General features: G+C 37.8%; 1 protein-coding gene across 3 annotated transcripts; it reads left to right on the forward strand.

Annotated features, from left to right (window-relative positions):
• The first annotated feature begins 4639 nt into the window (after positions 1-4639).
• LOC103142713 (growth/differentiation factor 7-like) lies at positions 4640-7866 on the forward strand. Of its 3 annotated transcripts, none has more exons than XM_016674729.1 (5): positions 4640-4896; positions 5246-5403; positions 5510-5593; positions 5697-5857; positions 6136-7866. In XM_016674729.1, exons 1-5 carry the CDS (start codon positions 4775-4777, stop codon positions 6283-6285), a joined length of 675 nt encoding a protein of 224 aa, XP_016530215.1. In that variant the 5' UTR covers positions 4640-4774; the 3' UTR covers positions 6286-7866. The 3 variants fall into 3 exon arrangements, with proteins under 3 accessions (XP_016530215.1, XP_016530214.1, XP_007558943.1); XM_016674728.1 differs by having other exon boundaries at positions 4642-4896; positions 5507-5593; XM_007558881.2 differs by having other exon boundaries at positions 4646-4896; positions 5507-5593; positions 5697-5827.
• The last annotated feature ends 3961 nt before the right edge of the window (positions 7867-11827 follow it).

Genomic DNA, 11827 nt, shown 5'->3' on the forward strand with positions numbered 1-11827 from the left:
GTACAAATCCATAAGACCGATATCGGATATCACAACATTAATTAAAGGATTTGAGCTCTTTAGATGAACATAAAGGGCAAAATGGCAACTTGAAAATAGTTCCCTGAAGGTAAACACCAAAAACTGAATGCATATATATGTGTTGGTAACAGATCATATGACATACATGTCAACGGTCCCAACCTTTCTTAATTATTAAATAACTTGATCAAATATTTTATATATATTGTAATATTTATGTCTATCCGTATTTGCAATAAGAGCGTGTCGATGAGTTTATTTTAATACTTAAATTCTCGATCACAGTTTTCTGAATATTTTTGTTACTTTTTTACTCATTATTCTTTCCCAAGTTTAAGCTTCTTCTGCCCAACTCAAGCCTTTTGCAACCTGCAAAAGCAGAAAGCTGCCACCACCGTCTCTTAGAGTTGGGATGGATTATGTACAGTGTACAGATGATGTATTCCTTCATTGTTTGTGGCAAACTGCAACAGGACTTCTAATGGCCTGGTTGCTATAGAATAGCTAAAAATTTAGTTAAAAACAAGCTGTCTATATTTCATGAATTGGTAATTCTGAAGACTGGATTTAATGTCTGACTATGTACTACTCTTCAAATATTTGTTTTAGCCTCACCCAATGTGAACATTTACAGGGTATGAACAGTGTACAGCACTGTGATGCGCAAGCGTTAACTGCTGCAAAGCTTCCGCTGGTTTTACTTCTCCAGGTCCAAATCTAGCACGAAACATTCTGATCGTGGTCGGCACTTAAAATTCCTCTCATGGTTTCTTCTGTCTTGTTTCTGCTTGTAGCAGACATTCCTCTGGCTCTCTGGTGAAATATGGTTTGATATCAAATACACCTGAGAAATGCCCCATTTTGGGCCTCATGAGAGAGTTTTTACTGGTGCTTCGTTTTTTGGCAAGGGGATCTTATTTGAGGGAACCTGAGGACAAAGCGCCACTGTGTACTGCAACTACTAATTCCGAGACGTCTCGCTCTTTTTTTTTTTTTTTCCACACTTTCAGATAACATCACCTGCAGCAATTTTTCGGATTTGTTTGTTGCATTTTTTACCGGGTCCTTGATAAATGACTGCAGAGGAATAGCGATGTTGTTGTGTTTATCGTGTGAGGCAGCTCACTGTTATTTCAAGCCAACAAATAAGAGATGCATAAAAGCAGATAATTTAAGCATACGCAGATATTGCGGTCTACGGTTTTGTGCAATTCTTTACATACTTTAAATCTACATGGAATCCATCACAACGTTATTTGGTATTTTTGGTTTAACCTAAAACTATGCAAGGGATCTGGTTGTACATTCACACAGAGGAGCACCTGCAGACACCCCCGCTCAGGGTGGCACAGCTGCCCCCTTAGCCTCTGTGACCTCTTGTGTGCCTCCCGTCCAAGTCTTGCACAAGTTTGACCCCGGTTAAACTCTGAGATAACACAAGCTCGAGCTTGTTCAAGTCGTGTGGCTAGGAGCCATCATCAGCACATCGGGGTGGATCTCAAACTGGAAAATAAGAAATGACATAAAGCTGTTGTGCTTCCTGAATGGTCGCTGGTTTTTTGTTTTTCTTTCCATTAAAAAAAATAAAAAAATAAAAATATGTTTTCTGTATTGTTAATCAAAAATAAAACAGCCTAAGAATGAGTAGTGGCATAGGAAATAGATAATTACTTTATTTTAAGCAGAATATGTACATATAGCAGTGACTGTTGTTATGTTCTCATCCAGGAGGATTAAATGCTGCAAGTCAGTGACTTGATGCAGTCTGGTGGGTTTCCTTAGATGGTGGCTTTTTAACTACTTTGAATAATTAATTCAGCATATTGTGCTGTTTGATAACTGGGATTAATTGGGATGTATGTGTGATTGAATTGAAATGATTTTTCATAAAGTGCCTTGAGACGACATTTGTTGTGCATTCGCTCTATATAAATAAATTGAATTGAAGTGAATTGATTTATTTTTGGGATACCATTTTCCTGGAAGCTGATCCAGGAGCCAATGACATATATACACATTTTTTTTCCATGTCAAAATTAATAATTTTTCTCAATTCATTGTAAGTTTTACATACATTTTTATTCATGTTACATAATATAAGTATAAATGCAAAGGTCCACCATAAACGTCTGGTAGGTATTTCAAAAGAGGTTGGAATTTAAATGTGGTAAATACAAACTGGACAGCAATGAAATGTAAAAAGGAGCAGAACCGTCTTAAAGATACAGAGGCCTAATTTCACAGCATCCAGTTGTGAACTAAAATTTCCTTTAAGTTACATTTGAAATATAGAATTTTTATAACAACTTAATTATGCTCTAAAATGGAAAATACAAAATACTGCCCCTCTTTGAGTTATTTTAATGTATTTATTTTTGTCAGAAACAGGAGCAAATTAACATAATATAGCATACTTGCTATTGGCTAAAAAATTCACATATACATGTACGTTCAGAAAGTTATTATTAAAGTACAATTAACATTCTGAGTTAATAATAATTAATCAGGAGGTTTGGATGACTAAGGCTATTGTACAAATATGCTTTTGTGACTTAGGAAAACACTGAAAGGAGTCTCAGGAGATTTAGCTGTTAATTTGAGCGAATCAACCTCAAATTTCACAACTATGATCACTCTTACCTAAGCCAAGCAAACTCCAGGTATTCTTTTCCTCAGTAGCAATGGGGAATTGACTTTCACTGCTCTGTACATGTCAAAGTTCAACTAACAAATAAAACCAAAAGCTCAGGAGCAATCTTTAACTGCTAACATAAATATATGTTCACAATAGCTATATTTTTTTATCTGTATCCTTTTTCAATCTTTTTTTCATTGCACGTACACATACATGCATTAACCTACACACACTAATAGTATGTATTTCTCTCTTCAGAAAGACTTTACATTGACTTACATTTTTCATTCATTTCTATAGCATAACCCTGATACTTACCCTAACAATTACCATTACCATGAACCTTAATCTAATCTAAACTCAAGTCACATCTTACTCCTAAGCATAAACCCTAATAGCACTTCTTCTTAGGAGGCTCCATAGGGAGCAGTTAGTACCCACAATGCACCAAATACAAGGCCAGACACGCACACACCTACATATACAGCTCTGGAAAAAAATTAAGAGACCACTGCACTGAACCTCATCGAAAACTTTGTGGTTATTCCTCCAAATATTGATTTCTGAACTCCTCCTGAGTGAAAACATTAGTATTATTGTGTCTAACCTCTTATACCCTCAGGGGGTATAAATAAATTTAAACTTAACATTTTGGGCAAAACCTTTATGCGGAATAGTTTTTGAAAGATCAAAGCCTCTTTTAGCGGATAATAAAAAATAAAAAAAAATTTAAAGGCACGTGGAGCCTTTGTTTACAGAGCGAGCCGAGGTCCCGTGGCAGCTGGACCCACCGGTGGGTCCGTCGGGTTCTAGGGGCTAAGTAAATGTGAACTTGTTTTCTTTGCAGGCTGCACAGTGGCGCAGTTGGTAGCACTGTTGCCTTGCAGCAAGAAGGTCCCGGGTTCAACCCAGGGAGTTCAACTGCATGGAGTTTGCATGTTCTCTCTGTGCATGTGTGGGTTCTCTCCAGGTATTCCAGCTTCCTCCCACAGTCAAAAAACATGACTGTCAGGTTAAGTGGTTTCTCTAAATTCTCCCTGTGTGTGTGTGCATGGTTGTTTGTCCTGTCTGTGTGTTGCCCTGCGACAGACTGGTAATCTGTCCAGGGTGAACCTCACCTCTCTCCTGGAATGTTTGCTGGAGATGGGCACCAGCAACCCTCCCGACCCCACTAAGGGACAAGGGTGTACAGAAAATGGATGGATGTTTTCTTTGCATTATTTGAGGTCTGAAAGCATTGCATCTTTTTGGGGTTTTTTTAATCATTCCTCATTTTCTGCAAATAAATACAACATTTATGATTAGACTTGTTGTCAGTAGTTCATAAAATAAAAGAACAATGTTCATTTTACTCAAACATATACCTATAAAAAGTTCAAACTGATCATTTTAAGTGATCTCTTCATTTTTTCCAGTTGTATATGTTAGTATGTAGTACATCACCCCAAGCACATCGAAGGAAGTCAGCATCATTCTCTAAGGATGCTTATCACCTTATACTCATGTTTGTGGCACTTTGCTTTGGATGTAACATAAAATCTTATTGAAATAGATTGACATTTGTGTTTGGAACCTGAATATATGTAAAAAGAAATATATAGCGAGGGGAGAAAAAAAAATGCTCAAAAGGTGTGAATACTTTTGCAAGGCAGTGTAATTACACTAATTTTCGCAGAACAAACTCCAAAACATCAAAAGAGCATCACCTTTAAATGTGACTTCAGGAGCTGATATTATATTAAGTCACTCAGCTGGAACAGTCACAGCTCTGTCCTGTGACACTGTTGTACTTTCAAGTGTATACTGCAACATGTGGGGCTTTGTTAATTTTGTCTTCTTCCCACCTTTCCTTCTGCTGTGTTTGTCTTGAGTCTACGAGTCTTCCTCTGTTGGACCGTCCTCCTTGCACTTTTTCACAGAGTTGGGACAAGACAACAATGTTAAATATCTCAAGGCCATACTGGCTTGAATGCAAATAAAAGCCCAGGTTCCCAGACCCCGTGTAACAGTACCTTGCGCTGCATCCTCGTCTCCACACCTCGTCCAAGAAGACGTCTGTGAAGAAACTGCCATCTTTATTCCTTTGGAACCAGCCTGGGCTTCACTCCACATCCCAGCATGTCTTTTGCGTTCATTGGCATGATGATACTTCTTGGTTTTTCGAAGACGACTGCATTTGTCCTGCATCCATCCAATGAGGAGCCTGCAGCCCCAGCTATTTCTTCACTGTCTCAGCAAAGGTCAGTTTCAGAAAACTTGATTTCGATAAGTCTTTGTGATTTATATTCTTCTGTGCATGTGTGTGTGTAGTCTTTCTATGATGTGAAACATTGTGTGAGCATTTACCATAAATGAATAACAGATTTCATATGTGATTAAGGGTCATTTCTTTTTACATTCTTGCAAACATTTTCTTTTCAAGCATCAGCCCACTTTGCTTCCAACCGTCTCTGCAGTGCTATTTTGTTTCATTTATTGCATAAGTTCACTTGAGCAATAATTAAAAAAAATAATAGTAATCAAATTAAAACCTTAGTGGATGCATTCATTTTGATTGATCATATCTAACATAATGATTTTAATATTCAGGTGCAAGGACGAGTCATTGCAGTCGATCAGGAAGGGTCTCCTGAGGGCTCTCAACCTGCAGGCTGAGCCACAGCTGCCTGCTGGTGGGATAGACAGCGTCCGTGAGCAGTGGCAGAGAACAATCGGCGTCATTCCTCAGGCTGCAAAAAAGACGGCACGTACGTGAAATTCATATTACAAAGAATCAACTCCAGGTGGTCAGATGTAATCCCATGTGACAGTAGTTTGTACCCAACGCTGACAATGTCCCTCTTTCTCCAGCAGCCACTGATTACTCTGTATCGCACGACAGTGGAAACAGAACGGGCCTGACGTGTTGCTCTGTGGCCTCCGAGATCTCCATGAAAGGTACGGAATGATGATTAAAAATTCTAATGTACTCAGGACTATTTTTTATTTGTTTATTTTTTATGTTATTTAATTGTAAAACTTATATTTTGTAACCTTTCAGACCTCGGCTGGGACAGCTGGGTGATCCATCCTTTGAGCCTGACCTTTGTTCAGTGTGCCCTGTGCAACCCTGCAGATGGCACCGTGCAATGTCCCTCATCCTCCTCCAGTGTCCAAGGTGCCAGCTCACAGGTAGTAGTCGTCAATTCTCAACTTCCAAAAGTAATAAATGTACTTTAAGTTGTTAGGTTTACAACCCTATTCATTGTAGCTGTAACCCTGCATGGCCCTGTTGGATAAAAATGTGTTTAGGAAATGAAAAGATTAAAGATTAAATGATTTAAAAATGTAATGCTTTGAAATTTTCCCTTTCTGCGTTTTGTTTAGTACACCATACATGTTTATAAAATCAAGTTATAATTTATATTTTAAATGTTTACTATTTCTAGTGTGCTATAGTGTGCTATATAGACTGACTTCAGATCCCTTTGTGCATGCAGGATCCTCTGCCATGTTGCCAGCCAGCCGTGCAGGAAACACTGAATATCGTCTACATGGATGAAATCGCCACCATCGTCATCTCCCCAATTGAGGTGAACCGCAGCTGCGGCTGTGGTCCTGGCAACGCCCCACAGCCCAGCACGGAGTGAGCTGAAGTCTGTCCCGCATGAGATCCGAGCCACCTGGCATATCCAAAATATCTTTGTACACAGACTTGTTTTCTCAGATGTTAAATCACCCACCTGTACTGCCCTCTATCTTAAATTGTTACTCTGTGTACTCAGGACTGATCGTGGGAACCAAAGCAGCGTCTCAGTTTTGCATTCCTGCTGCTTCCGTATACCAAAAACAGATTTGTTGAGCCTGAACGCCTTGAAAATTAGGCACTGCTTCTGGAAAAGACAACAATTGGGATGTTTTTTTTTTTTTTTAAAGAAGCATTATCTAGGAGGTAGGCTTAGATGAGAAAATATTGTAGGTTTTTTTTTTTTTTAATCTCAGATTTTTCAACATTATTAGCTGGAAAAGAACTGTGGTTCAGATGTCATCTATGTAGTTGGTGCGCTTGAGTCATTTATTTATAGCTGCTAACGGTTACTCTGTGTTCCCTCTAAAAATGTGAGAGAGAGTCTTGCCAAATTCTTGACTGGCCAGTTTTATTTCTTAACTGAATTGTAAGGCCACCATGGCTTCATACGGGAAGGATGTTGGTTTATTCTCAGCAGCCAAACCAGGGTTAGAAAAATAAGGGTGTAAATTTTATAGTGCCCTGTGAAGGCTAGATTTAAAGTCTGCATGGCTACAAAGCTCCCAAATTTATTCATCTTTCAGAAACCTTGTAAAATTAGGAGCCTCGGTATTTGGAGGGAGCTTTAGCCATAAAATAACTGTACTGTGCACCAACAACACGCAGTAATGTAGTACAAAAGGCAATCTAAAATGCAAGTGTATTTATTCACTTATCACTAACTTAAATGAAATTAAAGCGTCATGTGAATGCACTTAACTTGATCAAATCTGATTTCAAAAAACATGATTTTAGTCAGCGCTAGGTGACCTTTCAAGGAACTCTCCATGTTTTTTTAGAATAATTACACTGCAGTGTTTGTACGTCTAAAATGCTTACAGGAAAACACCCTACCATTAAAACACGGTTTTAAGGTTCACTTGGATCCTAACAATCCTCTGGCAAAGCACCATTTCCAGATTCAAGCTATCCAAAGAACACCTCCTGGAAATTTTTCTTAAACAATTTTTGGTCGGTGTGACGTTTTCACCATTGTTGCCAGAGTTAGGATTTGTCTTATTGTAATTTTTAATCATCAAAACTTTCAAGCTTATCCTAACTGACTATTCTTTCTCTGTTTGAGCTCTAATGACAAAAACAACACTTGTTTAAATATATATATATATATATATATTCACAAATTTTAAATAGATTTAATGTTCTCTTCTGGGTACTTTTAATAACTTCTCGAGTAGTGACAATTCTTAATGATTTCAGTTTTTTTTTTTCATTATTATTTAAAAAAAAAAATTGTAGTTTTGTACTAACTTCACAAAGTTACCTCACAGTTTATGTCTTTTTCCCCACCACAGTGTGCAACTACTTTTAATAAACACATTTAGATCCAATGTTTAGGACTTTGCTTTGCTTTTGAAATCATTTGTATCAATTGTGTGATTTCTTGCTCTTGATTATTTCAATAAAAAAAAATGGCTACAACGCTTTTAAACTCATTCTGTTTTTTGTTCCTCTGACTTAATTGTACATGGCCTTAATGTCCTTTCACAAAAAAATACAAGTAAATATTATGAAACTCTTCATCAATCCAGTCCTATGCCTGCTTGACAAGCAGGAATTTGTGAAGTCACGCCAAGAAGGAGGGAAATCTGAGCTGGAGAGACGTTGGCTGTGTGATTCAAAAGATCAGGTGGTGCTGAGGGAAACGATGATACGCTGCTGTCTTTCTGGGCAGCTGCTGATGTTTTTACTTGTGGCGAAGACATTTGTGCATAGTTTCAGAGTCAGCCGATTAGGACCCGGGTTCACAGCTGAACACTGCCAGCTGTATTCTTTTAAGCTTGTCAGTGGACAGAATGACAGGATATCTTACGGTGTGCCTTCTGGCCTTTGGCTTGCTTTCCCATCTTTTGCTGGCCACTGGTGCAGCTAAGTGCACCGAGAAGGAAACGCTGCTGGCACCGAAGCCCAGCTCCATGAGACTGCCAACGGACTGTTTGATAGAGTGCAGTTCAATGACATACGCTAAAAAACTGCAACTCCGGGACAATCACAACATACGGATTATAGACTCCACAGAAGGTAAGAGGCCACAAAGCGACTTCAGCAGAGTTTGATGCAAAACTAAATCCTGAGTTGTGTGTTTTTATTTTTGTCTAACCTAAATTAAATGCAGAATCAATATGAACCAGTCTTTAATAAAGAACTGTCTGACATATCTAAGCTTTATTTTTAATCTAGAAAAATCCTCAGTTTAGCTTTTATTTAGACATTATTATTTTACAAGGCCAATTTATCTCATTCACTTAACTGTAGTTGATTCATATGGTTTTGCACATATTACACATAATAAACGATAAAATTCGTAAAAAGTTAAAAGCTTCTGCAACCCAATGCTGTAGACTGATTTAGCTTACATTTTTATATTTCATATGTTTGCTTAATCCAACTTTAAGTGATCATGGCTGTATAAATCTGGACTTCATTGTTATTAATATTTGACCAAGCTGTTTTTTGGGAGTTTTTTTGTCTCTATTTACAGAGACACATCATTAAAATTACAATATGTAACTGTAATTTATTAGCTGCCTGCATCAAATGATAATATTTCAATGCTTTGCATCCACACTGATTTATATTAAGACTTAAATCCTTCATAATTTTATTTCTCCACAAACAGGGGACCTCGGGGAATACTGCTGGTCTACCAAGCTGAAGTGCCTTGAAGGAGACAGCTTCGCAAACGCATATGTGGTGTTGCCTGTGGACGTATCAGCAATGGAAAACGAGCGACTGGAAGTCAAAACCACCGGTCCCACTGCCACAACGCTGCATGCCAACAACAGGCCAACCACAATTGCAGAGAGCTGCGGACAAATTTACGAAGTAACGCCACATTTCACCACACCAGCCGCAGAGACGTCGTTCTGCTTGCAAGTTGTTACCCAAGAAAACGAGCCGGGGGACAGATTTCTTACTTGTCCACCCTTTCTGGTCTCCTTCTGGCAAAGAAATCCGAACCAACCGAGTCAACAAGGTCTTGGATAAATCACAGCCACATTTAATTGGTTATGATGCTATTGCAAAGGTTCTCATTTCAGATTGACTGTATAAACCGTATGTAAATATATAATCAAGACATTATTATGAAAGAAGTAAGAAGAAATCTTGTTCAAACATAACACAGACAACTTCTATTTGTAAATAAATAAAAACAAAACAGGCATATTGAAGTACCCATGCATATCTTTGATTGTTTAAGGTTAATTAAATTGTGCTTTAACTACCTAAAAATACCCTGTGCACTCCATCTGAAAATGCTGAACTGAAAAAGTCCTTTATATGCATTAAAAGGTTTGTAAATTTAATGGGATTTTTAGATTAGAAACAATGTGCCAATAATAGAAGCTGCTCAGTCAAAATGCAAAAGAAACTCAGTGTGATTTATGCTTGATATTTTAATCAGACAATTTGTTCCGAACCTTACTGTGTGCATTACTTCAATAAACTAAGCTGCTATGTGAATGCAACATATTAATGTCATTTTATTGACAGATTACAATCAGTTGCTTGTCTGTTTTCATTTTGATTCTTCAAAGACTGAATAAATTCGGATACTCGGTTTACAATTTTCATGCTGAGCCTCTTCGTTTGTAAGATTATGTGATTTTCAGAACATTATCGGTCTTAAATTTCCTTGGTGTTATTTCAGCTGTTTCTTCCTTCTGTTTAAAGCCTATAATATCACTGTAGCATTGATGTGAAGAGAAACAAAAAATATCCGTGTGTGCTGTTTTTTGTAATTTACATAAACACAACAGAAAATCTAACTTATGACTCCTTGACTTTGGTACATTGATGGTTTTGCAGCTTTGCAAGCAATTACTTCTCCTTACTCTTCTGCAGTGCTTGGCTGTTTAGGTAAGGTTAATTGCAAGAATTGCCACAGTAAACGTGGTGATTAAAAGAACAGCAATCGTACAGTAAGCAAGCCTAATTCTCCATCGTTTTGTTACGAGTAAACAGTTCTCTGAATGATATAAAGAAGACATCGACCAGCGTTTTTCTGCACCCCAGGTTCAAATAATTCAGTCTATTGTGGAATACACACATTTGCTGGTGTATTCTGCAATAGGGCCACCTGCTGGACATAATGTAAACTATTAAGGGAGCTTGAATTTAACACCAAACCACGACTGGGTAACAGGGATGCCACAAAGCAGCCCAGATTGTTTGTTTATTGAGTAAACATAAAAAAGACCAAGTGTAGACAAGATATTGTGTTAAGAAGAAAGTATAATTATGTTAATTATGTGCCATATCGGTTACCTTTCCTTTTTTTAAACCCTCAGTGTTTTCAAAATGACTCTCTTCAATAAGAATCCGTACCCAATACTTTTTTTTTTTTTTTAAAATTTTATTGTGTTGAACTACAAACATCACTGTATTTTCTTGGGATTTTTATGTGACAAATAAACATAAATGGAAGGTTTTTTGGAGTACATCTCTGCCAGATCCGCACTTCTACGTTTATGTACGTTGTTCAGTCAACTGGGTGGAGGGCCTCTGCAAAGAGCAAATTTCAAAGTCACAGATTCTCAACTAGATTGGTTCTGAACTTTGACTGGGCCATTCAAAGGCATGGATATGCTGTGGTCTAAACCATTTCATTGTGTAGTGTCGTTGTCCGGGGGAAGATAAACCAGTCAATTATCTTTGGAAACCTGCATCACGGTTTCTTCCAGGATTGCCATGTATTTAGCTCTGTGCCTATTATCTTCAGCTCTGAGCAGCTCCAGAAGAAAATCATCACGGTATGATGATGCCATCCCCACGTTTCATCGGAGAGATGGTGTGTTCAGGGTAAGGTAAGATGAAGTATTCATTTCCCTCCAGACACAGTTTTTGCATGTGGGTCAAAAAGTTCCAAATTGGTTTTATCTGACTAGAGCACCTTTAATGGTTAGCTACAGGACTTGTGGAAAACAACAAACAAAAAATTGATATTGATTTCTTTCAAAAATGGCTTTCTTGCCTCTTTTATTAAGGCTTGATTTTTGAGTGCAAAGTTTGAGATATTGTTTTCATAACTCACCTCTGTTTTAAACATCTCCACGACTTTATCCCTGTGTTGATATAATATGGCAAATAGGAGGTGTTTCCTAGGGCAGCACCTAGGTGGTGTAATGGATCGCCTTTTTGGGGGGTGAAATAGGAGAGGGTTTCAACTGTGGGATGTAGAAGACATCATTTTGAGGTTCTTTCAGGTCTAGAAGATCTAAAATATCTGATAGTTTTAAGCTGTGTGGGAACAGCAGGGCATATAGAATAAACAGCAAACCATCGACACATAGCTTAGTGCTGTCTAAGTATTATGCTAGAGTCAACAATTGTTGCCACGCTTACATTCGCTCTTCTTATGATCAAATAATGAATGAAGGGATACA

This window comes from Poecilia formosa, unplaced genomic scaffold (assembly GCF_000485575.1).
Source record: "Poecilia formosa unplaced genomic scaffold, Poecilia_formosa-5.1.2 Scaffold100, whole genome shotgun sequence".
In the NCBI taxonomy this organism is placed as follows: domain Eukaryota; kingdom Metazoa; phylum Chordata; class Actinopteri; order Cyprinodontiformes; family Poeciliidae; genus Poecilia; species Poecilia formosa.

What these genes read in the sequence shown, in the direction of transcription:
- LOC103142713 (XM_016674728.1), top strand. Translation starts at nt 4,775, where the DNA reads ATGTCTTTTGCGTTCATTGGCATGATGATACTTCTTGGTTTTTCGAAG. An exon ending in TCTTCACTGTCTCAGCAAAG is followed by an intron (nt 4,897 to 5,245) that starts GTCAGTTTCAGA and finishes TTTAATATTCAG; the next exon opens with GTGCAAGGACGAGTCATTGC. An exon ending in TCAATTCTCAACTTCCAAAA is followed by an intron (nt 5,858 to 6,135) that starts GTAATAAATGTA and finishes TTGTGCATGCAG; the next exon opens with GATCCTCTGCCATGTTGCCA.